Below are 27,099 nucleotides of genomic sequence, written 5' to 3'. Positions count from 1 at the left end.
AAAAAAAAAAAAAAAAAAACTGAAAAAAAAAAAAAAAAAAAAAAAAATAAAAAAGATAAAAAGCTGGGTTTTATCCATACTCAATTTAATCTTTAATAAATGCATTGCAAGATATTTATTGATTTTTTAAAAATGTTTACCATTTGAAAATATATTCTATGTATAAGAAATTCACTATCAGATGCTGGTGTTATGGATAACTTAAATAAGTTTCCAGTTTAAAATGTTAAAGTGAATCAGTAAGTATAACTTCCTGTTTCCACTCAAAGATTACTAAAGGAGATCTGTAATACATTATGAGGAACTGGGGATAGATAGGAAGTTGAGGTACCGGTATAAAAATACACCCAAAATAAGTAAGGAACTTACGACGTGCACACATAGTAACTAAATAAACATTGAAGAAATGCCAAAGATACATGGCTCATTACATATAATGGGTTACAACCACATACAGTGATTATAATGTGCTTTTAAAAAGGGGGAAGGGGGCACCTGGGTGGTTGAGTCAGTTGAGAGTTTGACTCTTAGTTTTGGCTCAGGTCATGATCTTGGTTGAGGTTGTGGGATCAAGCCCCTCTTAGAGTTCTGTCCTTAGTGTGAGTCTGCTTCAGTCTTTCTCCCTCTCCTTCCCATGCTCTTGTGCACTCATTCTCTCTCTGAAATAAGTAAATAAATTCTTGAAAAAATAAAAATAAAGACCCATGCAGTCCCAGAAAGAACAAACCCAGAGAGCCCATGATATGAGTTCCGGCCCCTCAAACAGCAGGTTTGATGCTCAGAACAAATGATGTGCTTCAGTTGAATCTAAAGAAAGAAGACCTGTGTCCCAGCTAAAGTCAGACAGAGGCAGTTCCTTCTTAGAAGTGATGATCTGCCTTTTTGTTCTATTCAGGATCTTAAACTAAGGCAAGTAAGCCCTAGCCACATTAGGGAGAGTAATCTGCTTTAGTCATTCTATCAATTTAAATGTCAGTCTCATCTGAAAACACCCTCATTGACCTACCCAGAATAATATTGACCAAAGATCTGAGTACCTAGTGGCCCAATCAAATTGACACATAAAATTAACCATCTCAGTGCCTATAATGAGAAATCATTTTTTTAAATACCAATAGGCATCATTATCACGATTAGAACATTACTATATTGTGGATTTCAGGAAAACCAGGGAGATAAATTGTTTCTACACAACTGAAGTTACAAAACATTACTGAAATGAAAAGAAAGTGATTTAATTTTATTATAGTGTGTAGCATGTGGTACTTTTATTTGGAATCTTACACTTGCTATTTGAATAAGTAATCACCTTAGATTTCTTACAAATATAGAGTGAATACTTATGTGTGCAGGGGAAAGCAGAGTGTGGGAGAGATAAAATGTTTGAATTATTAAACATATTTTTAAATACTTTAGAAATCTGTCAATGTGCCTTGGTATCACTATTCAATTAAGGTAAATGTTGACTTAATTTCTTTGTATTTAACTTATGTGATCATTTACTATAAGGTTTTGCTTTTCAGCCTAAAAGTATGCTTGCAAAGAGCATGCAGCTTTAGGATTGAGATGGTGATTACATTTGAGGTCTTCAATAGACTTGTGGTGAGAAATTAAACAAGTGACATAAACACAGTCATTGCCTGAACTTGCTTATTTTATGAACTGTAATAAAAGTGCTTGTTATCAAATGTTAAGTATGGAACATTTTGAACTCCTTGGATGAAATACTTAATTTTAATTTACTCAGCCTTTAAATAAATTTAAAAGATTAATTGACCTGCACAAATTTGCTACCAACCTTCTCTTTCCCATGGTGGCTAACTTCTAGTAAAATGAAGGAAATTAACATTTCTTTCTACTTCCCTCTCAGATATAAGTGTTCACAGGGGTTGAGTAGGTCATTATCTCTTACCTGATGTAGATCTACTATAATCCACTGAGGTGTTGTGTAGGAAAACACTTCACGTTAGGCTACAGATTTTAGAATCACTTAAGGTCAATGAATTCGGCCTGGATTATAAAGTACTGAATAATAAAAAGTTTTAGAGAATGGGATTTCTATGCCAGGAATGTTCTACTCTTAAGGGAAATCCCTAGATGAAATGACTGGGGAAAAACTCCAATCTGAAAATTGGGTTCCTTTTTATCCTATTTTACTCTGAAAATAGCTAGGAACAAAAGCACTAAAAGGAACGAAATGAACACAGGCTTGAGGGTACAGTACTTCCTCCTCTCATTACTGGTGAAATCACAGGAGAATAGCAGTAGAAGATAAGGTGGTGAGAGAGACAGAAGCAAAGAGGGGGAAAATGGTATAAGCTGGTGAGATAAGTCTTCTACAGAACTTTGCAGGGAAATGCTGGGCTTCGTAGATAAGGAAGAGACCCTAGGAAGGTTCCTCAGGGAATTGTGTTGTCCCTGATCCTCAAATTTTGAGTTGGCTTTCTTGAAGCTTTTACCCTTCATTTGTGCTTCATCTTGACAGAAGTCTCACTAGCCAAGTAGTTCCAGCTATAGGTTCCAGCCATCTGGGCCAAACAATACTATTTTCCTGCACTCTATCCTCCCTCTGTATGTAGGTATATAGGTAAATCTTGATTTAGCACCATCGATGTACTTTAATAGATCTCAGCTGTCAAAATATAATTGAAAAGCAATTCTTTTTTTTTTTTTTAAGATTTTATTTATTTATTTGACAGAGATCACAACTAGGCAGAGAGGTAGGCAGAGAGAGAGGAGGAAGCAGGCTCCCTGCTGAGCAGAGAGCCCAATGCGGGGCTCTATCCCAGGACCCTGGGATCATGACCTGAGCCAAAGGCAGAGGCTTTAACCCACTGAGCCACCCAGGTGTCCCTGAAAAGCAATTCTTAATAACGCTCATTCTGTTGACATCTTATTTGGTTTATAAAAGAAGTTTTTTATAGATGACAGAGGTGGTAATACAAACCTTTAGAGAAAAGAAAGATTTGTTAATAAATGGGTGAAGTAAAGCAAGCCAGAGTAGGGAAAAGAATATGGAAGTATTTGAGGGAATACAATCTTGAAGGCTGGATATTGCCCTTTTGATTTGGCTGAAACGGAGAACATGTAAGCAATGATGTAGCTAGAAGGAATCACAGAAATGGAATGCAGTGAAAATAATAAAGCTATTCAATGGGTTTAGCCATGGCAAGTACAGAGAGGCAAGGGTATCTGTAATGGCTTCAAAAAAAAGTTCTGGGCTGGTAAAAGGTGGAGACAAAACAAGAAGTGTGCTTTGTGAAACTTGTAGAGCAAAAAAGAATGCAAGAATTGATTGCAGTGAATCATGTGCGTTGTTTTAGCAACTTGCATCTATGGGAAACATACTTGTTGTAAGAGTGAGGCTATTATATAGCAATAATGACTGAATAAAAATAAGATCAGATACTACATGTAAGGGGCACTTGGGTAGCTCAGTCAATTAAGCATCTGCCTTCACCTCAGGTCATGATGCCAGAATCCTGGGATCAAGCCCAGAGTCCCTGGAGTCAAGCTCCCTGCCTCAATGGGGAGTCTGCTTCTCCCTCTCTCTCTGTCCCTTTCCGCAGCTCATGCGCTCTCTCTCTCACTCACTTCCTCTCTCTCTAAAAAAAAAAAAAAAAAAAAAAAAAAAAATCTTAAAAAAATATATATTAGACTTAAGTTTTACATTTTTTTAATTTAATTCCTTCAGAGACACATATTGTGGAATTTAGAATTGCTTCCTTTTAATCCATGCTATTCTTCTGTTGAGAAAAAAAAATTCTAAGGAAATTTCTCTAACAGAAATCTAAGGAATAACAGTGTGGCAGGTATTGGGAGTGGATATTAAGAATTATATATACAAAAGGAAATGAAAGCCAAACAAACAAACAAAAAACAAAAACAAACAAACAAAAAAAACCACCACAACAATAAAGAAATGAAAGCCAAACCTCTATTTTCACTGATGTTGAGCAGGATACATGTCTCAGATATAAGTAAGGGGAAACATGTAAATCACTTGTTAAAATGATTTTTAATTTTGTTGGCTAAGCATCTGGGGAGAGAAAAGACTAGATTCTATCAAATCCTTATTAAAAACATTAAAGAGTGTAACAGTCTAGGTTTCACAAATTCAAATTCAAATGCATCCGGGCACCATTCAGTGAATGTGAGTGAGTGAAGCCGGCTGTGAGTGAGACTCCAGTGACGGGACACCTGTTAATATCTTGCCTGACAAAGGCATTCACATTCAATTAGGAAAAAAATCTAGTCTGGCTGAACAAATACCTTTAAAGGTCCTAGTTCTCAACAGCTGGATCTGTCAAAAGTACTTGGAATTTTGTACATGATATAAAGTAGTTTCTTTGCTTTTCATAATCTAGTACTTAAAGGTAGCTCTTTTGGGAGAATATTAAAACCCTGCCAAAACTGTCCCAGGTTGATCTAAAACCTTCAGGAATTTGCCCCAGGAGTATATCAGGAAGTGAAAGAGAATTGACTCTCTTTTCAGAAAATCAGACTTTCAAAAGAAGCAAATTGGTGGGGCTCACTATACAAATTTTAGGTTTTTATGCTTTACTCCACATATATATATATATAAGTAACATTAAACTGAAACCTTGTCTTGTTTATAAACTTTCACACAGGCCTTCCATTTTAATTGATTTTAACTTCGTGGCAAAGATCTATCAGGTCCTCCAAAAAAGTTGGATAGATACTGAAACATTGTTATATGTTGGAAAAATCTAGCACTGTAGTTGAAAAAAATTGCAACAGTTCACTTTCTAAATACTAGACTATAATTTCCAAATCTTTTGATCAGTTATATTTAAAAGTATTTTTGAAATTATATCATGCCAAAGAAACTTGGAGGGGGGGTGTTGAAGAGTCAATGTCTTGATACAGTGACAAATATGTGTTGAATATATACTTTCTGCTTGATGTGAGATGTGTTGTTCTCACTGCTAATGTCTTACTTTTCTCATGATTATGTGTGAGGAGATTGGTATTTTTCCCTAAAAGTTCAAACTTAAGACTTGAGGGAATATACTTTTAAGAATAAATGGAGAAAATTCCTTCTATGGTTTTCAAAAAAAAAAAAATTCTAAGAAGAATAGAATTATAACCTACAAAGTCATCTTTTAAATTTTCTGAAAAATTAAAAAAAACCCTAAACTTTTTAGGGACTCAACAGCATTTAAAAATATTTCAAATTAAAGAATCATTGCAGTTCATAATAAAGCTGTGATAAAAATGGTTTTGAAGCACCAACAGCAAGCAGAGTTTGATTTGGTCCAGTGCTAGTCACAGTTTAGTGAGCATCAGAACCATAGGGAAATGTCACAATGTAGGTTCCTGAGCTCCATCCCTAAAGGTTCCTATTCCCATTCCAGAGGATAAGGGGGTAGCCTAAGCATTTATATTTCCAGCAGGTTCCTGAATGACATTGATGCAGCTGATTTATGGACTGTATTTCGAGTAGCACTGATTTTGGGGTGTCCCAAGAATCATAGTGTATGCTAACAATTTAAATTATGTCTTTCAGAAAAATCATTTCAACTGTTCCAGAAGAGCTAACTGCCAAGAAACTAACATCAGTTCCGTACAGATACAAGGTGATGCTGATTATTTCATCAACCATCTTGGAGTTCCCACCGTGCAATTTGCCTTTGAGGACATCAAAGCATTAGAGGTGATTGTTCCTAAAAATGCAAAATACACAAACCCATACACACACACATACACACTATTTAGCAGACATGCAGAATTTGATTTTATCCTGGCTATTTGTCTTTCTTACCAAGTAGGTCACTATAGGAGGCTGCTTCATTTAGAGAGTTATTCTTGTTGTTCAGAGGCTTTGTAACAGTATTTTAAAACATCAGCTCTTTTCAATAGTATTGAATTCAATTTAAAAAGATTTATACTGTCACTCACATTTTCACAATGTGCTTCGCAACAAGAAATTTGCAGTAGTTGGATTAACATCAAAACATAATTGTAATCTTCAGTATTCACAGAAACAGATGACATGGGCAATAGATTCTTCTCTTCTTGCCCAAGGGAAAATGCGTTTCACGTATTGTATATTAATGTGAGTCTTGTGGATTAGCTACCCGAAGTTTGTCAATAGTTTGCCTGCCCAAAAGGATACTACTTTTTTGTGAGGAGAGGACGTTTTTTCGCCAAAGATTATCACAGAATCCTGATTTACCTCAACTAAGTCTGTGTTCATCCATTTGTTGAACTTCAAACCTTTCGACCTTCCTCAGAATTATGATGCAGAAAACTGTTTCTCTGTAGTTCTAAACCTATTGGAATATTTTACCTTTTACAAGTTGTGCATGCTTTATTGGGAGCTTTTTGAATGCTGGGTGGCCTACTTGAGGTAATTATTATATTAACAACATAAATAGTGGCTGGAAAATAGAATTAATCCTGCTTTGTTCTTCAACTATAAATGGTCCTGAAAATTCGTGTTTAAATTACATTTTTATAGGCACAACTTCAGCTGTGTAGTATCTTAATTGCTGATAGCTTTAGTGATATTTTGGTTTGTTTCTCAGCAGCACTCCCACACTCATCCCTGAGTTCCTCTGTAAACAGCTAATGGTCACTAATGACTTAAATTCATGGAGGGAGAAACTCTGGGTGAATCCTATTGCAATGAGGTGATTTCTTGGGTAATGGAAAAGTTATCACTACAATTTATCTGTTCTTTTTTTAATTGTATTTTCATATGCTATTGTTGTGTAAAAATGGGATCCATGCATAGAGGTAGCTTATCTTTTACCAAGCTCACTATATACACTTTAATGAAATCAATGTATTAAGATAGTAGCTCAGGGCGCCTGGGTGGCTCAGTGGGTTAAGTGTCTGCCTTTGGCTCAGGTCATGATCTCAGGGTCCTGGGATCGAGCCCCGCATCGGGCTCTCTGCTCAGCAGGGAGCCTGCTTCCCCCTCACCCCTGCCTACTTGTGATCTCTGTTTGTCAAATAAATAAATATAATCTAAAACAAACAAACAAACAAAAAACAATAGCTCATTTTGAATTTTCTTGCTGGATATCTTTTAATATTTCTTCATCGTCCTCCTATTTCAGCCCATCTAGCTCCTGTCATGTGAACATGTTGAATGATAGCTTTTATTCCATCCATGTCTAATTCACCATGGTTGAATCTTAAGCTAAGAATTTAGACAGACAGTATAGTATAGCCTTAAGAATGGGTCTGTACTTAACTCTTAACTCTGGTACTTATGAGACAAACAAGTTAACCTCTTTCAGACTTATTTTGCAGATGAGGAACCTTGGTATACTTAAAGAATCTACTCCTTAGAGCCCTGGTGAGATTAAATGAGATGTACATGGAAGGGATTTATCTAATATTGAGCGCACAATAAGGCTCCATCAACTCCAGCTATCATCACAGGTATTATTATCTGATTGTAGGTTCAACATATTAATGGAAGAATCTCCAAACTTTTTAGACAACAACACATTAGTGGAAAAGAGGAGCTTGTTAATTATTAGGGAAAACAAGCTTCTAAGGATGAAGAGGTGGGATATAAGGAGGATCACTGAAAGGATCTGAGGTGTCATTAGAAAGATTTGGAAACAGGTCATAGTTAAGTTCTGAAAAGACACTGTTACCATTGTGAAATTCCTATGGCTAAAGTCAATCCAGTAGAACTGGCTTAGTCTGAGAGAGCTGATCAGTTTTTTTTTTTTTTTTTCCAAATTATACCCCAAATATCCAATTCCCATAAGAAAATTATTTTTATTGTATTTGTCTCTAAAAAGACAATTAAAAGAGAATCCCCTATGCTTTATAACAAATTACCTTGTTTATAATGCTTTAGTGTGGAAAAAATTTTAATGCGTTTGTCCTTTGCAAAATATAAATGCTTCATGTGAGATAATTTTGTATAGCAAATTCTTCCAAGAACAGATAATAATCTTTGCTTTCTGAATTAACCTATAATAAACATTTGTATACATTGAGAGGAATTATAAATATTGACAGGCTTTATCCATCATATAAAGAACATTCACCCTATGTCAATTAGTAAAGCAGGGAGGAAATTAATCTTTTTCATGAATTTGAAATTAGGTTTAAAAATATAATGTATGTGTATTTATAGTTACATATTACACATATTATGCATATAATTTATAAAATATCTACCACTTATTGAGTACTTGATGTACTAAAGATTTTTATTTCATCTTACTGAATATTTACAATATCATTATGAGTTAGCTATTATTATTAATGCTTTTTTGCTGAGGATGAAATGAAGCTTAAAATCAAGTAACTTATCCAAGGTCATAAAACTAATAAATAGCCAAGATAGAAGTTGATTTGGATCTGTTTATCAGTAAGCCCATGTTCTCAGCTATTACACTAAAGATTGCAACTTGGGCAAAATTCAGTTCACAGATATATTCTGTTTGCTTTGAGCTTTGTTGAAAAACTGGATGTCTGGAAACATTTTTCCCCCATGGAAAGAATTGGCTAAATTGTGCATTACTCACCAGCTTGCCATGTTCTTTATTAAGGAGTCTGCATGTTGTTTGTCCTAGAGTTCAGTTAAGAAGAATATTTCTTCAATGCCTGTTGCTATCACAAATTGGGAAATGAAACAAAACAATCTAATAGGCCACGTTTCCCGAGACTTGCGTTGCCTGCATTACCTCCATAGCTCTTGTAGGAACTAGGTTCATTATCACCACCCTCATTTTGAGTAAAAGAGCCCAAGGTGGATAATTCTATAGTACTTTTCACTTTATAAATTGTATGTATTCTAAATGAGCTAATTTTAAAATTATGCTTGTGTTTGGGGAGACATTATTTATTTAAATTTTATTTGTATGCTAAACTTCAGTGCTTTTGCTAATTTTTTTTCTCCAACAGATTGATTATGGATCTATTATAGTCAGTTTCAACAAGTGAATGATAAAGGGGGAAAAAAAACTGTAGGAAAAGAAACTAGTGCCTCAGACACCAATTTTAATGGACATATGGGGTATTATTCTAAAAATATTTTTTGTGGGGCGCCTGAGTGGCTCAGTGGGGTAAAGCCTTTGCCTTCGGCTCAGGTCATGATCCCAGGGTCCTGGGATTGAGCCCCGCATCAGGCTTTCTGCTCAGCGGGGAGCCTGCTTCCTCCTCTCTCTCTGCCTGCCTCTCTGCTTATTTGTGATCTCTGTCTGTCAAATAAATAAATAAAATCTTTAAAAAAATTATTTTTTGTGAAACATGACATTTTATAATATCCATCCCTAATATTTCATGGTTCCATATTTCCACCAATACCTTTTCCCTGGGTGCTTTTATTCAATAAGATTGCATGAGGCGTATTTCATCTTTAGTTTTTTTTGTTGTCTACACTCAAATTTTTCAATAATTAAATTTCACAAATGCAAAGCAATGTATGGCTTTGCCAAATGCTAGAATTGTTCCTTCTCATAAAATATTGCCCTGTTAATTGAAATGTCTCTAGTTGTAAGTTTCATTTAAATAAGGTTTTCAATTTGTAAACATTGTTGCACCTGTTAGGAGAAGCATTCTGCACAGATTAAATACAATGCAGAGATTGCTGAAAAGGAAATGAAAAGACAGATGCTTTCTGATTAAGAGTGCAATATTTATGACAGGCTGCTGGTCCAATGCACATTTCTTCTGTCATTTAACAGCTGTTTCACATAATTTTTGTTCCAGATCAGTATATTTACTCTCCATAGGGCATGTCAGAGGGTCTGGCTTTCTTAGTATATCAGAAGATCAATCCATGCCCTAGTAAACTCTCTATCACAAATTGAAGCTCTGGTTCCTCACGCTGTTTAACCTTATATTTTTTGCTCTTCCGCTTGAAACATTGTTTTTTGAACCCAATTTACCTCTATAATGGAGCATTTAACATTTAAATGATAACGAGATAAAGAGGTATTATAGCTTTTATACAGCCAAGGTTTTTGCATAATTGTTTCAATATCATTCAGTAACCCAACAACTGAAAACCAAGTAGCATAGGTATTTTGAAACTTATTCTTTTTAGTTAGATGGCTCTGATATCAATTTTGATCCTTAAACTGATATATAACAGCATGAGTATTTGGGTGTATGTATGGACATTAACATTAAGGTAATTTTATCACATAAAAATAATCAATTTGCACAGGAACAATACAGATACAACACTACAATACATGTACACACATTTTGGAGCAAAGTAACTCATAGTTTACATCTCAATTCTTCATATTTTATTCTCTAACTAGAAGAATATTTTATTTTACCTAGTGATAATTCTTCCATTACACTTTCTGTTTGGAACTTAGTCACTGACACTGTTGTGTTAACAGACAATAACAGTTCAAAAGTCAATTAAAAGCTCTTGACTTAAGGAGGAGTTCCTGGGTGGCTCATTCGGTTAAGTGGCTAACTTTTGATTTGGGCTCAGGTCATGGTCTCAGGATCGTAGGATCCCATTATGGGCTCTGAGCTGGTTGTAGAGCCTGTTTAGGATTCTCTGTCTCTCTCTCTCTCTGCCCCTTTCCCCACCTCTCTATCTCTGAGGGGGCAGGGAAAGCAAGCACTTGGATTAAGGAAACAAATATTTGTGTGTACCCATGCATAAGTTGTTCTGATACTTTTGCAATGTCTGGTAGAATCTGTTTCATAGATAGCTATGAAACTTATGTAGTCACTTAAAAAACGAGATTTTTACCTTTCTACTTCATGATAATTGGAATGGAAAGGAGTTCTTTAGAGTTTTCTCTAGTTCATTACTTTTCTTTGTAATTTATTTTGTGTAGAGTGCTTTCAGTGGCAATCAAATGATATGGTATTATTATTTTCAGATCAGAGAATTCACTTAGGGCAGAGATTCTTAAACATTTTGTTCTAAAAACCCACTTACCCTCTAAAAGTGTTGAAAACTTCAAAGAAGTTTTGAAGTATTGAAAACAAACAAAGAAGGTTTTGTTTATGTGGCTAATATGTATAAAGATTTACTACATTAGGAATTAAAACTGAGAAAATAGGGACGCCTGGGTGGCTCAGTTGGTTAAGCAGCTGCCTTCGGCTCAGGTCATGATCCCAGCGTCCTGGGATCGAGTCCCACATCGGGCTCCTTGCTCATCAGGGAGCCTGCTTCTCCCTCTGCCTCTGCCTGCCATTCTGTCTGCCTGTGCTTGCTCTCTCTCCCTCTCTTTCTCTGACAAATAAATAAATAAAATCTTTAAAAAAAAAAAACAAAAAAAACCTGAGAAAATATATATATATATATTCATTCATTTAAAAAATCAATAATAAACCTTCTACAAATTAATATAAATAACTTATTTTTATGAAAGAGGATTATATCTCCCAAGACAAGAAACTATAAATTAGAAGAGTGGCATTATTTTAATTTTACCTTTTAACAAATCTCTTTATTGTGAGATTATATGGCATAGCTGGATTCTCATATGTGTTTCTACACTTTAATCTGTTGTTATATGTTGTCTTGGTTGAAATGGATGAAGGAAATCTGGTGTGACAGTCTTTTCATATAATGGCAAGTATTTTTCTTTGATACTACACTGAGACTTGAGAAGTATGTTTTCTAATGGTTAGTTTCAATGTGGAATCTAAAACCATATTGGTGAGCTTTGTGCAACTTGTACACTAGTGGGTAGAGAGAGAAAATGAAAGCATGAAGGTATGTAATGTCATTATAAATATGAAAAGAGTGTTGATCTCAGGGAGTCCCGAGGGCCTCTGATCACAATGGAGAAATGCTGATTTGGGGACATGGCCTTGGTTAAACTAGCCTACCTCATCCTTTATTTGTGTGACAAGGTGTTCAACGTTGCTCTTTTTCAAGAATCTGAACTGAGATTCCATATAAACCTATGTGTCTATTTTCCAGGCTTCTCTGGGTATTGCCATCCCATTGCCATTGACAAACAGCATGAAGTAGGGAATATAACACTCTCATAAACTGTGACTCTACAAAGCATTCCACTTCTGAGAAGCCTTCTTTTAGAAGAGAAGGTTAAATCCCAATCAACAAATCAACAGTTATAGAGCAGACTTGAAAAGCTTTGATTGTACAGTATATGAAATGCCTGTCACAGAGGAAGTGCTATTAAAGTTGCTGTATGCTTCTAGGAGCCTGAGGAGTAAACACAAGAAATTGAAATATGAGACAGATATTGAAAAAAACAAAGAATGAAGGGACTCTTAAGACTCAAATGGATAATTCAAAAGATCATACTTCAAATTGCTTAATATTTAGGAATGGCTTCAAGGAGGACAGATTTCCCCTAGCAGTTGTCCTTGCTTGGAATTCTAAATAAGAACATTTATTCCAAATGCCTACCACCATTAGATCAAAATATATTATAAATGTACTGTATTTTAGCTGTAATGATATTTTCAGGGATTGTCTTGTGATCATCCCTGTTATGAGGAAGTTTGTTTTTATAAAGATGTTTTTATAATTTTAGTAATAGTGCTTACACAGAGTAATGACAGACCAACCATGTTGTAATTTTGGCAATATTTAAGTTAAGAATATAGGGTGACTTAAATGTGATATATTCAGATATTTGCTAAATCAAACTCATTCATTTATTTAGCCAGCAGTTACTAAGTCCTTGCTGTAATCCAGTGCTATGTTAGAAATTCAGAGATGAATAAAATCTGCTCTCCTTCTTGTGAAGTGGTCACAGTCTAGCTTAGGACTCAGACATATAAATAACCAAGTAAAGAAAGTATGGTCAAGTTCTCTTAACTGACTTCCACTTAATCAACTTGTAGAATTCATTGACAATTTCCACTCCTTTAGAACACAAAGATCAATGTCCAGGCCTCCTTGAAGTTCATCATAGTAGATCCTTTCTGAATTTTTACACACTTGTGTTTTCTCAGCTGATATGATATGCTTGCCCGGATCTGGCTATATTCTCAGATCTATATATGCCCTTTGCACTTGTTATAAATAACAAGGTATTTTAATTGCTCTATAAACTTATGAATCATGAATATGAAAAAAAATTACTTCTAAGAAACCTATAATGATAATGCTATAAATGGTGAATTGCTAATAAAAAATTGATATGCAGTGGACCAGGCAACTCTTAAAGATTTGGGGAAATTGCAGTAATCTGCATTTTTATTTAATGCATTAATTTTTTAAAATTTTTTATTTAATACAATGAATTTTTATTTAATGCATTATTTAATGCATTCTGCTTTCTATCTACTTCACAAACACCTTTAATAATTCCACTTTAAAGAAAAAAGCAGCTCGAAATGTAAATGATGTTTAGGAAAGAACAGATTCAACAGGTCAGTATTTAGAGAAAAGGTCTTGGCTTTTCATCAGAATACTGGCCAATAAACATGCACTCACAAGTTCTAAATTAACATATACTTTAGAGATTTATTTATTTATTTATTTTTACTGATTATTTATTTGAACCAGCTTCTAAATAATTAACCTGCCAGTCAATGGGACAAATCATATTGGCTAAGACAGCTTCTACTATAGAGTGAAGTGATAGAGGCAGAGTAGTATCAAGGAAAATTATATTTAACACATAGATCATCTGTGGTAGAAATTGTTTTGTTCTAAAACCTTTAAACATATTCATTCATTTAATTTAATCATTGTACTTGTAACTAGTACTTATGAGGAGAGTACTAGTATTGCCATTTTCATTAAAGATGAAACCTAGGCACCAGGTGGTCAAGTAACTTGGCCAACCTGTCTACTAAGTGGTAGAATAAGATTCAAACCAGCACTGCACTGCCAGATATCTGGGCTTTTCCCCCTACTCTTAAACTGTTTCTTGAGATTTTCAACATAGAATGAACTAGTTCTAAAATACTTTCCATCTCCCACTATATAGTGCAATGTGTGGTTCTTATTATTCTTACTTTCCTATACAAAGGTTTTAAACATTTCAGCTTTGACAATTTTTAAAGTTAAGCAATAGCTGGAAGTGGGTAATATTTCTTAACTGAATTTAAAATGAGCTTATAATTTACATATAATGACAAAACTGATATGAATATTTCCTTACAGTAATTTACAAAGTCTTGTCCAAAACAAATAGCATTTATCATTTTATTTCCAAGTTCATTTTGGAAGATGAGGACAAGGACAAATTTGTGTCTTCTAATTTTAAGGATAATGACATATTTCTTCAAGTAGGATTTTTGAAATCCAAAACCATTTGAGGAGGGGTACCTGGGTGGCTCAGTCAGTTAAGCAGCCAACTCTTTGTTTTGGCTCAGATCATGATCTGGGGTTGTGAGATCTGGGTTGTGAAATCAAACTCCACATGAGCCTCCCCACTTAGTAGGGAGTCTGCTTCTTTCCCTCTTGGTCTCTCTCTGCCCTTCCTCCCACACACATGTTCTCTCTCATTCTTTCTCTCTCAAATAAATAAATCTTTGAAAAAAATCAAACTATTTTGGGGATGAATTTAGATGACTCTTTAAAATGAATAATTAAAATGTTAACAGCAGTTTGGTACCCATATGCTTTAACTATAAACTCCAGAAGGAAACAGCATATCTAGATTTCATACACCCGTGGGTGATGACTATGGCCATGATTGAATTTCCTTGTCCATTCCTTAATCTCCACAACTCCATACAATTTTATTTGCATCTAGAATTGCAGGTTTTCAACATTTGTTTCATAGTTTATAGTGTTTCACACAGAAGCTTATGGTTTTGTTTGTTTTATTTAATAGCCAAATGTTTCTACAGAAACTATAAAGAAAGATACAATAGTGGCTTTTGAAGTCTCATAAATGTTAAAAAGAAATGGATTGAAGCCAAGGCCACTTGGTTTTTAAAGATCACTATTGCTTCCTCATGAAAGTTCTAGATTTTATATTAGTCTCAAAAGAGCTGCAGTTGTCTTCAGTCTTTCATGATGCTCTGTCCCTGTGATTTTAAAAGAATGGAGAAGATTCTGAAAGAGAACAAAGTATTTATCAGTATTTTGATTTTCACAGTCTCTTGTCAATAGCATTAGCATTGAAATTAGTTTGACCCATTTTTCTCTTATTCGTGAAAATGTTTTAAGTCTAAATAGTGTGGTGTTTATGTAGTACTGATAAATCGGCAAAAGTAGAAAAAAATTAACTGACTTTATGCACAAAGTCATTTTTAGTTCCTTAAATTAGTATCTTGTCACTTAATTTTTATTCATTGATAATTCTTATCAGAACATTAGAAATGTTATACATACTCCATGTTTAGAGACAATTTCTTTCTTTTTAAAAAAATATTTTATTTATTTATTTATTTCTAAATTTTTATTTATTTGACAGACAGAGATCACAAGTAGGCAGAGAGGCAGGCAGAGAGAGAGGGAGAAGCAGGCTCCTCGCTGAGCAGAGACCCCGATGCGGGGCTTGATCCCAGGACCCTGAGATCACGACCTGAGCAGAAGTTTAACCCACTGAGCCACCCAGGCGCCCCTAGAGATAATTTCTGATTTGTCACTCAGGTATACATATATGGAAATGGAACTGAAAAGAAATTTTGTATTATTATTGCTGAGACTTATTGTTAGAAGTCATAAAATAAAATTAGGACATGGCAAAATATTGAGGTTAAATTCAAAGCACTTTTCTATACTGGCTACAGGTTCAGGTTAGGAATGGAAGCTCTATTGGCTGTCGTTGGTGTGCAGACTCTCACCAGTTGTGACTTTGGACAATCCAAGTGGTCAAAGCAAGATCAGAGTCTTCTTAGGTGGAGGATGGTCATATGAGTGATGGGTCTGCAAATGTGCTTGGCCCAGAATTTTTCTGCTAAAGTGACTGAAAAAAAAGAAAACACTCACAGATTCATTGCTACTTCTAGAGCAACATTGATTATTGAACCCAGGTAACTTAATTCATTACTCTGTAGTAAAAGGAAATAGAAGCTTAAAGAGAATCAGAGACTAGAATAACAGCAACATAAAAACAATAAATTAAGTCCAGACTTAGTTATTCCTACTCCCAGCCCAATGCAGCTGTCTGTGGCTGTTCTCTGTTAAATTCCTATTCTGTATGTTCTGTTCTTTTTCACACTTCTTTCCTCAATTTTTTTTTTTCTCTCTCCCCTCTCCCATCTGGCTTCTTTTACCTTTTCCTGCACATAAGGTCATATTCTTCATATCCTTTTATTCTTTTTCTCCCCTTGCCTTTTCTGGATGGTTTTCTGCATCCAATCCCTTTCGATCCTTTCCTCCCACTCTATACACATTTTTTTTTTTTTAGTTGACTCTGAAATTTAGTCTATTTCAAGTGATTTAATGTATTTAATTTGATTATAGGTGAAGCTCTAACCCAATTTCCCCCTAACATTTCAGGGTACAAGGCGATGGTACAAATGGGGGCTGTTATGTGTACCTATTATTTAAATGGTATAAATCAAACTAAAAAATGTTGAAAAAAATATATTCTTTCCTCCTGATCTGACAAACATCTGTTTAAAATTATTGGGAAGGGTTGAATTTAATGTTCTTAGACTCATGAGAATCCCTCAGAATCCATGTATCAAAATGTGGTGACAGAGGAAGAACTGACCCTCAGCTCCTGATCCTTGATCCTTGGCCACCATTCTTATTCTGCCCACCCTTACCCTCCCGTACCATGAGGGCCCTTGTATACATGTATCTGTACCCAGTCTGCACTTGCAAGCATAGTCCCTAGCACCCATAAATGGCTACTTCTCACCTACTTCCTGGGTCTAGGTTTTCATACTGGAGGGACAGTCTTCCTTGGAGATTATAGACCTGGAAAAGAAGGCTCGTCACTGGAAACAGATATAAGGCCACGTGAGTAGGAAATTCTGAGAGTCTAGAATTCAAGGTAACTAGAACTTAATCCAGAAAGGGAGTCATGGATTCTAAGTAGGCACATCCCTTTGAGTTGATTTAAGGTCAAAAGACCTTGGAAATAAAGTGACTAAACTCTACATACTAAACTTTAGGTATGTCAAACTATTGACAGTCCTGGTGTAGGAAAATATATATTCTTGAAGAAACCTGCTCAAATGCCTTGAGTGAGTGTGTTATCTAAGATTTGTGTCTAAGAAAACTGGAGACCTTAACCAATCATTATAGGATCATTGGCAGTATCAGCTGGGTGTTGATTTAACCTGGGTTCTAAAAGGTGTGGCTATCTAAAGGTTGGGACCTTGAAGTTATGAGGTACTCAATACAACAAATCACTTTCAGGATATGTTGAAAATGTGTTTCAAATTTTCAAGCTTAGGGTGCCTGGGTGGCTCAGTCTGTTAAGCATATACCTTTGGCTTGGGTCATGATCCTAAGGTCCTGAGACTGAGTTCCACATCAAGCTCCTTGCTCCATGTGGCACCCACTTCTCCCTCTGCCTCCCTTCCAACTTTCCTCTCTCTCTCTCTCTGTCTCTCTCATGAATAAATAAATAGAATCTAGAAAAAAAAATTTAAGCTTAATGAAGTATAAAAAAAGTGAGAAGTTGTCAAATTGAAAAATATTCAGTTAAACAGACCCATTTTCTGGGACATGTGTTCTAGAGCAAGTTTTCATTTTAGCAAACTTTCTAAGTAAAGAAATGCATGATGGAATCTTGAACAAACTCTGGGCAATCTTCAAGTGCTATGTTCTCTGCCATCTACTCCATTTTGAAGATTATGATCATATATTACTGTGAAAAGTTTATGGAATTGTGTTTTATGAGCCCAAATGGTGTGTATATGCATACCAAAATATTTTGAGCAAAGAAATATCTTTGGATATTTTTTGACAGAGGAACAGTAGAAATTTCTGTGTTTGACTCTTAATGAGAAAAATGTAAATTCCAAACTAAAACACAAATCAGAAAGCTAGATAGTAGGGAATTCTGGTTACGAATTTAGTCAGCATTTAGTTTTCTTATATTCTGTTGGTAGCCATAGTCTTTTCTAATATATCCTGTAAAGAGAGCTCTGCTATGTAACAGAATATAACTAAAATACTATACTGGAAAGCAAAATAATTTTACTCTTTGCCTAAAATATAGTTACTGGTAATTTTACATTCATTAAGCAAATGTATGAATGAATGGATGGATACATTTTTTAAAATTAATATTTTGATCATAGCTATGATGTGCTTACAAACCTTAATCTCCTTCCCTTTTCCCTCCTTCTTACCTAACTTCTTTAATCAATTTTTAATCATGCTCTGTATACACTGTTGCTATTCATTTAAGATGAATTAATATAGTTTTCAGACTGTTTTAAAGCATAATAAACCATAATATTATTATATCATAAGTTGATGTAATTATTCACCTTTTATTCTATAAGTTTGCCTACTTTGTCTTGTTATCATAGATAATATTTTGTGGAAATCTGTAGACTTGATATTTGTTCCTCTCTCCAGTTCCTCTGAAGTAGATTCATGGGTATAAAGTTTGGATCAAATTATGAATATTTTAAGCCCTTTGAGGTGTTGGAAAAAGATCTTCCTGAATGGTGGTATATTTTAAAACCTTTATGGTAAAGCATTGGATTGTTCTTTAATTTTACTCTTGCCAACCATGTTCGTTAAAAAGAAAAAAATATATATTTACCAATCTGATAGGCAAAGTGAGTACACTGTCCTTTAATTGATTTTCTCTTATATTAATTTATTCAATATTAATTTACTAACTCATTAAACTATTTTGTAAAGGTAGTCAATGTGTAGTCTGTGTTTGGAAATGAGTGTCAGCATAGATCAAGATAATTTAATGTCTTTCCAGGTATAAAAATAGAAATAATATGGCTAAGATATTAACTGAAGGGTCCAGCCAGAGAAACAGTAAATTTGTAATTAATTTAATAATCAGTACCAGGATGACATTCATAAAGGAGTCTATGCTCAAATTTATCAAGGCATGTAACCTAAGGCTGAACTTCAAGAAGCTTTGAAGTATTTGAAATGTTGAAGCTGGAAAATAAAAAATGTGTGACAACTAGCTTGACAGGTGTCAGAGATTGCCTTATGAAAGTTCTAGTATATTGTTCAAAACTACTGGAAGGAAACAGTATATAGGATTTCTTCAACAAGGTCATAGCTTCCTAAGAGGATAGGACGGGGGAGGGGAGGAGGACAAGAAAAGAATTAGAATTAAAAGTGAACATAAGTCAGCTTTTAATGATTCCAAGGTCATAATTTTAAAATTATAGATACCGACTTAGGACTGCACCAAGGCAGACACGTGTGTTGAGAGGTGGAGAAGGGGCGCAGGTTGTCAAGAGGCCCAGGGCATGATGAATGTCTCTGGAGAGTGGGCTTGCCACCCCTTCAAAATAGCTGGTGCTGCCACACACAATGATTAACCTGTAAGGCAACAACAAAATAGACTTGTACCACACTGTACTCTATCATTCTCTGATGTCACTTTTCAGGAGATGCCACAGGAAAAAGGTCACTTCATCATGGGTGGGTGAGTGGATGGATGGAGGTTAGTGTGGAAGCAGAAAGTATATCGATATTGCCCTGAATTTTAATGTATTTGTATTTCTATTTTATCCATTTTATTTTTTGATTCCATTTTTTCATATATAATATGAAGCATTGTTCTAAAAATGAAGAATGGAATTTAGCTTATTTTAAGCAGAAAGTTGGGGGCGCCTGAGAGGCTTCATTGGTGAAATTTCTGCCTTCAGCTCAGGTCATGATCCCAGTGTCCTGGGATCCAGCCCCAAGTTAGGCTCCCTGCTAGGCAGGGAGCCTGCTGCTTTCCCTCCTTCCCACTTGTGATCTCTCTCACTATCTCTGTATCTCTCAAATAAATAAATAAATAAATAAAATCCTTGGGGGGTAAAAAAAAAACAACAGAAAATTTAACTGTGATGCTAAAAAAGATACCAGACTCATAGTCATGACCCTAAAAGTTTCCCAATAACATCTGTTAGACTTGTTTATGTTTGTAAAAAATATTCTAGAGAGAAGAAATAATGGAAAGGAACAAATGTATTATGGTAACATGAAAAAAAGTTAATCTTTCTGTTCTTTAAAAAATGTTAATCATCACCATCAATTAAATTTGATTGAGCACAAACTATGTGCAGAACAATATGCTATGCATTGAGAACAAAGAAAGCTATGATACAATCCACGGTGCTCAAGAGATTTGCAATCTCTTTAGAGCATCCAGGCATGAACATGAACAAATAAATGGAAATAAAAGGAAGCCAAGTCTCAATGCCAAGTGATTTCTCTACACATAAAGTGTCTGGGTCATATTGAACAGAGTGATTCATTTAAACTTTTAATTATTTTTATTTTCTTAGTATTTACATATATATTTAAAACTTTGTTAACATTGCCATAGGTTCTTGAACCCTTCACGAAATACAGATACATCCACCATAAATAATGTAAATCTCAAGAGCGCTATGGAAGAAAAATAAAACTGAGATTGTACCTGCCAGACAGTGAATCAGAGAAGTAGAAATTTCAGCAGAGAGCAGCAGGTGTTACAAGTCTACAAACTCCTGGGCCTCTCCAGAGGTCACAGTGACAGGTAGCATCATGATGGCTTCTTCCATGGTAATATTCAGAGTCCATTTCTGGAATCATCCATGGATTGGCTACTGGTAGAGTCCATTTATAAAGGTTTCTGTGTATTATAAAGTCCTCTTAATTCAGAATCTAAACATGTGATAACATCACTTCCCCAGAACATAGCCATAAGCTCATCTACCCAAGCTCTAATTTTTCAAATTATTGTTGACTCTTTTCTTCTTCATTCCCCCTTTTTTTCTAACTCCTATTTTTGCCAGTCACTCTATTGCTGAATTCAATTTTTTTTTTCTTAAAAATGTATCTCATTGGGTTGCCTGGGTGGCTCAGTGGGTTAAAGCCTCTGCTTTCGGCTCAGGTCATGATCCCAAGGTTCTGGGATCAAGCCCCACATTGGGCTCTCTGCTCAGCAGGGAGCCTGCTTTCCTTCCTCTTTCTCTGCCTGCTTCTCTGCCTACTTGTGATCTGTCTGTCAAATAAATAAATAAAATCTTAAAAAAAAAAAGTATCTCATTGCTATCATTGAATCTCTAGCAGTTGCTGCCCAATTTGGCCATTCATTATGCCCTCATAAAGACTTTGTTCTCCTGTTTTGGTAGACTTTCCTGCCACCACTTCATCTTGCAAACTGCTTAAATATTAACCTCCAAAAGGGGTCCTTACTTATGCCCTTCTTCCCTTTCCTTTCCCTGGCTTAGCAACCTTCTATATTTTCCAGTGAACAATTTTTTTAATAGTCCTATGAATAACCTATCTTTCCCTCAACACAGCTATTCTTTTTATCATTCTCATGACATCTAATAGGGTAATGCCTTGAAGTTCATTTTATTCACTTTTTCTCCTAATAGTGTATATGCTGGTTGAATCTGCAAGTTTTGCCTTAACCATCTTTGTGTACTATGTTTGTACCAAGAGGGTACAACCATGAAACAGTACTCTGAATTACATTAATCCATATTTAAACAGTGTATTCATTTCTTGGGCCTACTGTAACAAAGTGTACTACCATTACTGCGTGGTTCAAACAACAAAACTTATTGTTTCACATTCCTAGAGCCTATGAGTCAGGATCAAGGTGTCAGTAAGAAGGGTTGTTTCCTTTTGAGGGCTATTAAGAAGAATGTATTCCATGTCTCTCTCCTAGCTTCTGGTGATTTGCTGGAAATCTGTGGCATTCTTTGGCTTGTAGCAGCATAATTCCAATATTCATGTGGCATTCTACCTAGCTCTTTTTGGTGTCAAGATTTTCCCTTTTAATACAGTCACAGTCATATGGGATTAAGAGTTACTCTAATGACTTCATTTTAGCTTAATAATCTGCAAAGACCCTATATCCCAATAAGATCATTTTCTAAGGTATTGGGTGTGAAGATTTCAACATCTTGGAGGCAAAATCCAACCCCAAACAATGCTTTTTTAGGAAATCAATTTACAGCTTCTTGACTATGATTCTATTCTATTCCTGAAGTGTTCATTTGAACTTGCAAACTACATATAAAATGTTTACCTTTTCTAATCCTTTTTCCCTCATTTAAATATCTGTTCATATAGATTTAGAACAGTTGCTGTTAAATTTCCTTCCTATTCCTTTAAAATAACTTTAGCAGTTTGGGTCAGGAGGCCCTGATAAAGTACTTAAGTATTTCCAAGTGACACCCTGTACATTTGTTTATGTTCCAGTTAGCTGGGTTCATTGGTCTGCATGATTATCTAATCACATTACTATACAATATTGCAAAGTGGAAGTCTGAATAAGCTTTCCATGATTGGTCATCATAGAAAATAGACTCTTGATTTGCTATGGTTCCAGATGGTGGTTTGCTTATAATAGTTTAGATTTAATCATAATCATTATAAACTAAACGAAGCTAAATTATACTATCTTAAGAGAGAATTTTCATGTTGTTTGCAACCATAGGCTTTTGGAGAAGGCATGTCCTTATCCATTGTAGAGATAGGAATAGACTATTATTACTATGCCATTCTTTGAATGTTGCCATTCTCTTTACCATAAAGAATTAATCCTTAAAATTAGTGCTACACAGTTATGAATATTATTTATTTGCTATTCATCTTTTGAGCACATCCAAGCAGAATACTTTTTTGATGTTGAGAAGCCTGCTCTCCAGTAACATCACAGGTACATTGAGATTATTATCAACATTATCAGTTTGTTTTGAGAAAATATTTTAGCGTACATTAGTATAAAATGTCCCTAGTTTTTTAAATTATTTTTTGGCAGATATAAATTCACTATGCAATATTTTATGCTAGCTGTCCAGAACCTAGCTCCGTATGGCTTACAGAACATTTATTTTTACCACCTAAGTAATAAAAGTTGTTTTCCGTATCTTCAGTCAAACTTAACTATAGGCAAGAAGAAGTGAAGAAATTACCTGTCACATTATTCACAGGCCGGACCAAGATACTGTAAATACCATGGCCCACTAAGCTAATTTAGAAGAAAAAATGGAAAGAGGTTTAAAAAAAGATGGCATTTATATGTAATATATGTAGAAGAGTTTAGGGTTTTGACAGTTTGAGATTGTATCCTCTTTAGGGAGAATGCATAATGACTTTTATTTCTTTTGAAATATGCATAACTTCTTGAAGGTAACTTTCAACTCTCATTAGCACTTTTCAAAGCAAGTTTCCCATCTTTATGAAAGCAAAGGGTACGGCATACCTGAACTTTGAATAGAATGAATGTTTACTTATCAACAATTCAATCATTTCCCCTCTTGTTTGGATCTCTCACTCCATTAGTTTGTAGGAGAAAAAAAAAACCTACTGTGGATATACAAGTTTGGAGTTTGGGTTTGACTGTTCTATTATTTAGTCTCATATCTAATCAGCATTGCAAGAATATTATCTAATTGTAGCTGAAGTATGGAATGCTGTTAAAATATGTTTGTGGGAATGAGTTTATGGATAAAAGTGTGGCTATTATTGATTGCCCATCCTTGTTTCTTACTGACTTGTAACCTTTCACAAGTTAACTTCTTTCAGCTATAATCTCATCTAAAAAGTGAGAGTTTTAATGATACCTGAATCATGATTACGTTGATTATTATGTCAGGGTTTCTCAACATCAACATTATGATGTTATACCAGATAATTTTTTGTTGGGGAGGGTTGCCCTGTGTTTCAAAGGATGTTTAGCAACATCTTTGGCCTCTGTTTACTAGGTGCCAGTGTAATTCCCCCTCCCATCAGGAATGACAACCAAAAAATGTCTCCAGATATCACTAAAAGCCCACTGGAAGGCAAAGTTCCCCCAGCTGAAGATCACTGGATTATAGGAATATTAATATCTACATTTAGAGAGAGAGCTTTGCACAGTTTCTGGCATATAAGTGCTTAGTAAACTTTGGCTGTGATTATCATCTAGCTGAGAGGCTTTTATAGTATCTTCTCAGAAGAGCCATGCTCTTTGAAAACAACTCTATCTCTGTTCTCTTCATATATGTACATGTATATATAGATATATACCTGAAGATATGTGTACATGTATAATAGAGGTTTCCTAGTTATTATTTAATGTAATGAGGGGCATAACAAAATAGTTAATATCTACCCAGAGCCATCAAGCCCCATTAGATTCATTCTCTTGGTTAGTAAATATTTCACAAATTATCAAAACTTTCCAAAAGAGGTGGACTAATTTCTCTCTCTCCTACAATGACCATGTAAGACTAAAATATAGACATAGTAAATGGCAGACAGTAGAGTGAAAAGATTGGTGTCTATTATACAACATGGTAGGGATTGTGACCAGTGAGGATTTTTTCCTCTAACCCCATGGTTGAGTCCAAAAATAGACCCAAGAATTTTTTTTTTTTTTTTTTTTTTTTTTTTAGTGCTGCTTGATTCCTAAAAGCCTAAAATGTGAAGCATTAAAAGTTTAAAATGGGAAGCAGTATGTGAAAATGTAAAAACTGGTTTAAGTAATTCCATTGTCCTAATGGTAATAATAGTAATAACTTGATAATAATTTGATTTGTTTCATTTTCTATGTATTTTGAGGCTTTTCCCTTGTCTCCTGTAATTCCCTTGGCTATGCTCTTTAGGTAGGGATTTTTTTGACCTGCTTTTACACATGGAGACTGAGACAGAGGTCACATTCCTCTTAAGGGACAGATATGGGACCAAATAGTATCTTTCAAAGGATAGAAGTTTCCCCTACCCCACAGGCCTTCAGATGTTTAAGCACTACTCCCACTGCAGGAATCACAAGCCATTCTGAGGAACTTGCATCATGTTTCTACTCATGAGCCATTTCCATTCATCTCCCTTTCTCACTATTTCAAGTGTCTTAATCCTTCACAATGCACTCCAGGGTTATTCCCTCTAACAGGCTTTGGTAATGCTTTTAGTACATTACTCTACATGAATTGTACTCTTAAATATTCCCCTGGACACTCATTTAGTTGAGTTTTGTAGTAAGAGCACACTGACATTGTTAAGGTTAATGACTCAGTGTTTTACAAGTTGAAACACATTTGAGGTTAAATTGATTGTTTGGATCCTTTTATTCAACATCGTGAAGGCCCTGGGTGTGGGTGTTACTTACTGCCTTGGAGGAACATCTTTGTTACACCCTTAATGGTGTGGCATCGATAGTGATAACATATTAGCAAGCCTCGCACTACTCTAAAAGTGTTTCTGAAATGTGGGCTATAAAAATTACTGCTAATGAATTTACACTGGCATATAGGTACTCCATGATAACAAGCATTTATAATTCTATATATTGGATGGTTTGCTCATTTAAAATCCTGTCACATTGGAATCATTACTTCCAATGTCCCCATGACAGTGTTAATGATCAGAGTTTCAGTCTCTCAGCGAAGGCTGCGCAATTACTAAATGGCAATAATAATAATAATAATAATAATAATATAATGGCTAACATTTGTAGGGTGGCTACTACACACTAGGCATTATATTAAATGCTTTGTTATATATAAATCCACTTATTTCTTAGAAAGTTTAAGTAGCTTTTTATGGCCACGTGAGTATTACAGAGGAATCTGAAGCCAGTCAGTCTGATTTCAGAGATTATTCCCTTAACTTCTGTGTTATACTTCCTCCCTACATTCCATTCCTAGAGCTGAACCTTAAGTCCTCTATCTTCTTTTGCCTCTAGGTTTCTCATTTGTCTGCCTCTCTCATTCCAAGATCTTACATTGATTGACCATTATATACTAGTTTCTGGATATCAGTATACCTCTAGTGCTTAATGCACTGGCTAAGACACTCAAGGAACACCTGGTAATAACCTATTATTCTTAATTTACATATTTACAGGAACCTTTAAAAAGAGCTGTGCTTATGCCAACTAAATGACATCGTTGTGGGCATGTATAACATGTTAGGCAAGTATGGAAGAGCTTGTTTTTTATATAACTTGTTGGGTGAATACTGGAAGAGAACGTAGACCTCTAGGGCCATCCAAAATTTCACAATGTAAGTAATTGTCTTATCTTAAAAACATGCAAGGCTGGCCCTTTTCTAGTAATTCTATTCTGATAAATCATTCCTAAAATGCTATGTTAATACAACAAGAAATATACTATCTTGTTATTATAACAAGAATCCAAATCTTCCAAAGATTAAAAACAAATGACAAATTAATAAAAAGCTTAATATCTACAAAGGAATGAGAATAAGACTGGAATCAGAATTCTCATCAGCAAGTTAGGATAGTATCAGAAAATGGGTAAATGCCTTTAAAGTTTTTAGAGAAAGTTATTTTAAACCTAGAATTCTAAACCCACTCTATCAATCAATCATTTGTGCAAACAGAATCAGGACCTCTACTACATGGGTTCGCAAAGCTTACTTCTCATGTATTCTTAGAAAGTTTCTTTAGACGTTACAAAATGAGGAGAAAAATAAGAAAAAGGGTGATATGGAATACAGAAGACAGTGATTCTCATTCAAAAGAATACTGAACGGAAGAAATATGAGTGAAGTTATACAGCTATCCAAAAAACAACGGTCCAATAAGAAGCAGAGGGACAGAGGCATCTGGGAGGACACAAAGATCAAAGCAAAACCCCAAGTTCATATGAAAGTTATAATTTAAATATGAAACTTCCAGTTTAAAGTAGAGTATGAAATCACTGAAACTTAAGAAGGGGATGGATTTCACACAATGAATAGAACAAGTACTAAGCTGTCAAATATTTGGAATATTTGAAGACAGAATGTGTTTCTTCACTCCAGTAAGGAGGAGGAAAAGAAAAAAAAAATCAGAAATTCCACAGAGAGGGGAACAAAACCAAAACCTGAAGTTAACTGATGTGTTACTTGATTTTGATCAATAGGTAAGAAAGGAAAATTTATATAAATAGTATTTTAGAGTGGAATGGGTTTATGTTTCATTGGTCAGAAAGGTATATAATTCTGATAGCCTACTTGCCTCAATAATGAATGATACTTACATAGTTAAAATGTTATACATAATGTTTATTGGTTTTCAACTTTTGAAATAAAGCTATATATAAATAATTATGGTAATACAATAGAATGTAAATAATGGGAATCTTGTCAATATAAAAGTA

The 27,099-nt window shown here is 34.8% G+C and overlaps 1 protein-coding gene across 2 annotated transcripts in view; it reads left to right on the top strand.

The window, feature by feature from the left end:
• Window positions 1-27,099, top strand: part of LOC111148153 (N-acetylated alpha-linked acidic dipeptidase like 2) — a 1,315,835-nt gene that overhangs the window by 1,098,265 nt on the left and 190,471 nt on the right. For both annotated transcript variants that reach the window (XM_022504603.1, XM_022504596.1), the window contains one exon: window positions 5,531-5,677. In XM_022504603.1, coding sequence (XP_022360311.1) covers window positions 5,531-5,677 — 147 coding nt within the window. The remainder of the gene's footprint in view (window positions 1-5,530; window positions 5,678-27,099) is intronic.

This window comes from Enhydra lutris, unplaced genomic scaffold (genome assembly GCF_002288905.1).
Source record: "Enhydra lutris kenyoni isolate GAN:26980312 unplaced genomic scaffold, ASM228890v2 scaffoldscaffold2, whole genome shotgun sequence".
In the NCBI taxonomy this organism is placed as follows: Eukaryota; Metazoa; Chordata; class Mammalia; order Carnivora; family Mustelidae; genus Enhydra; species Enhydra lutris.
Note: the sequence above shows the minus strand (reverse complement) of the source record. Positions and strands in the feature narration are given on the sequence as shown.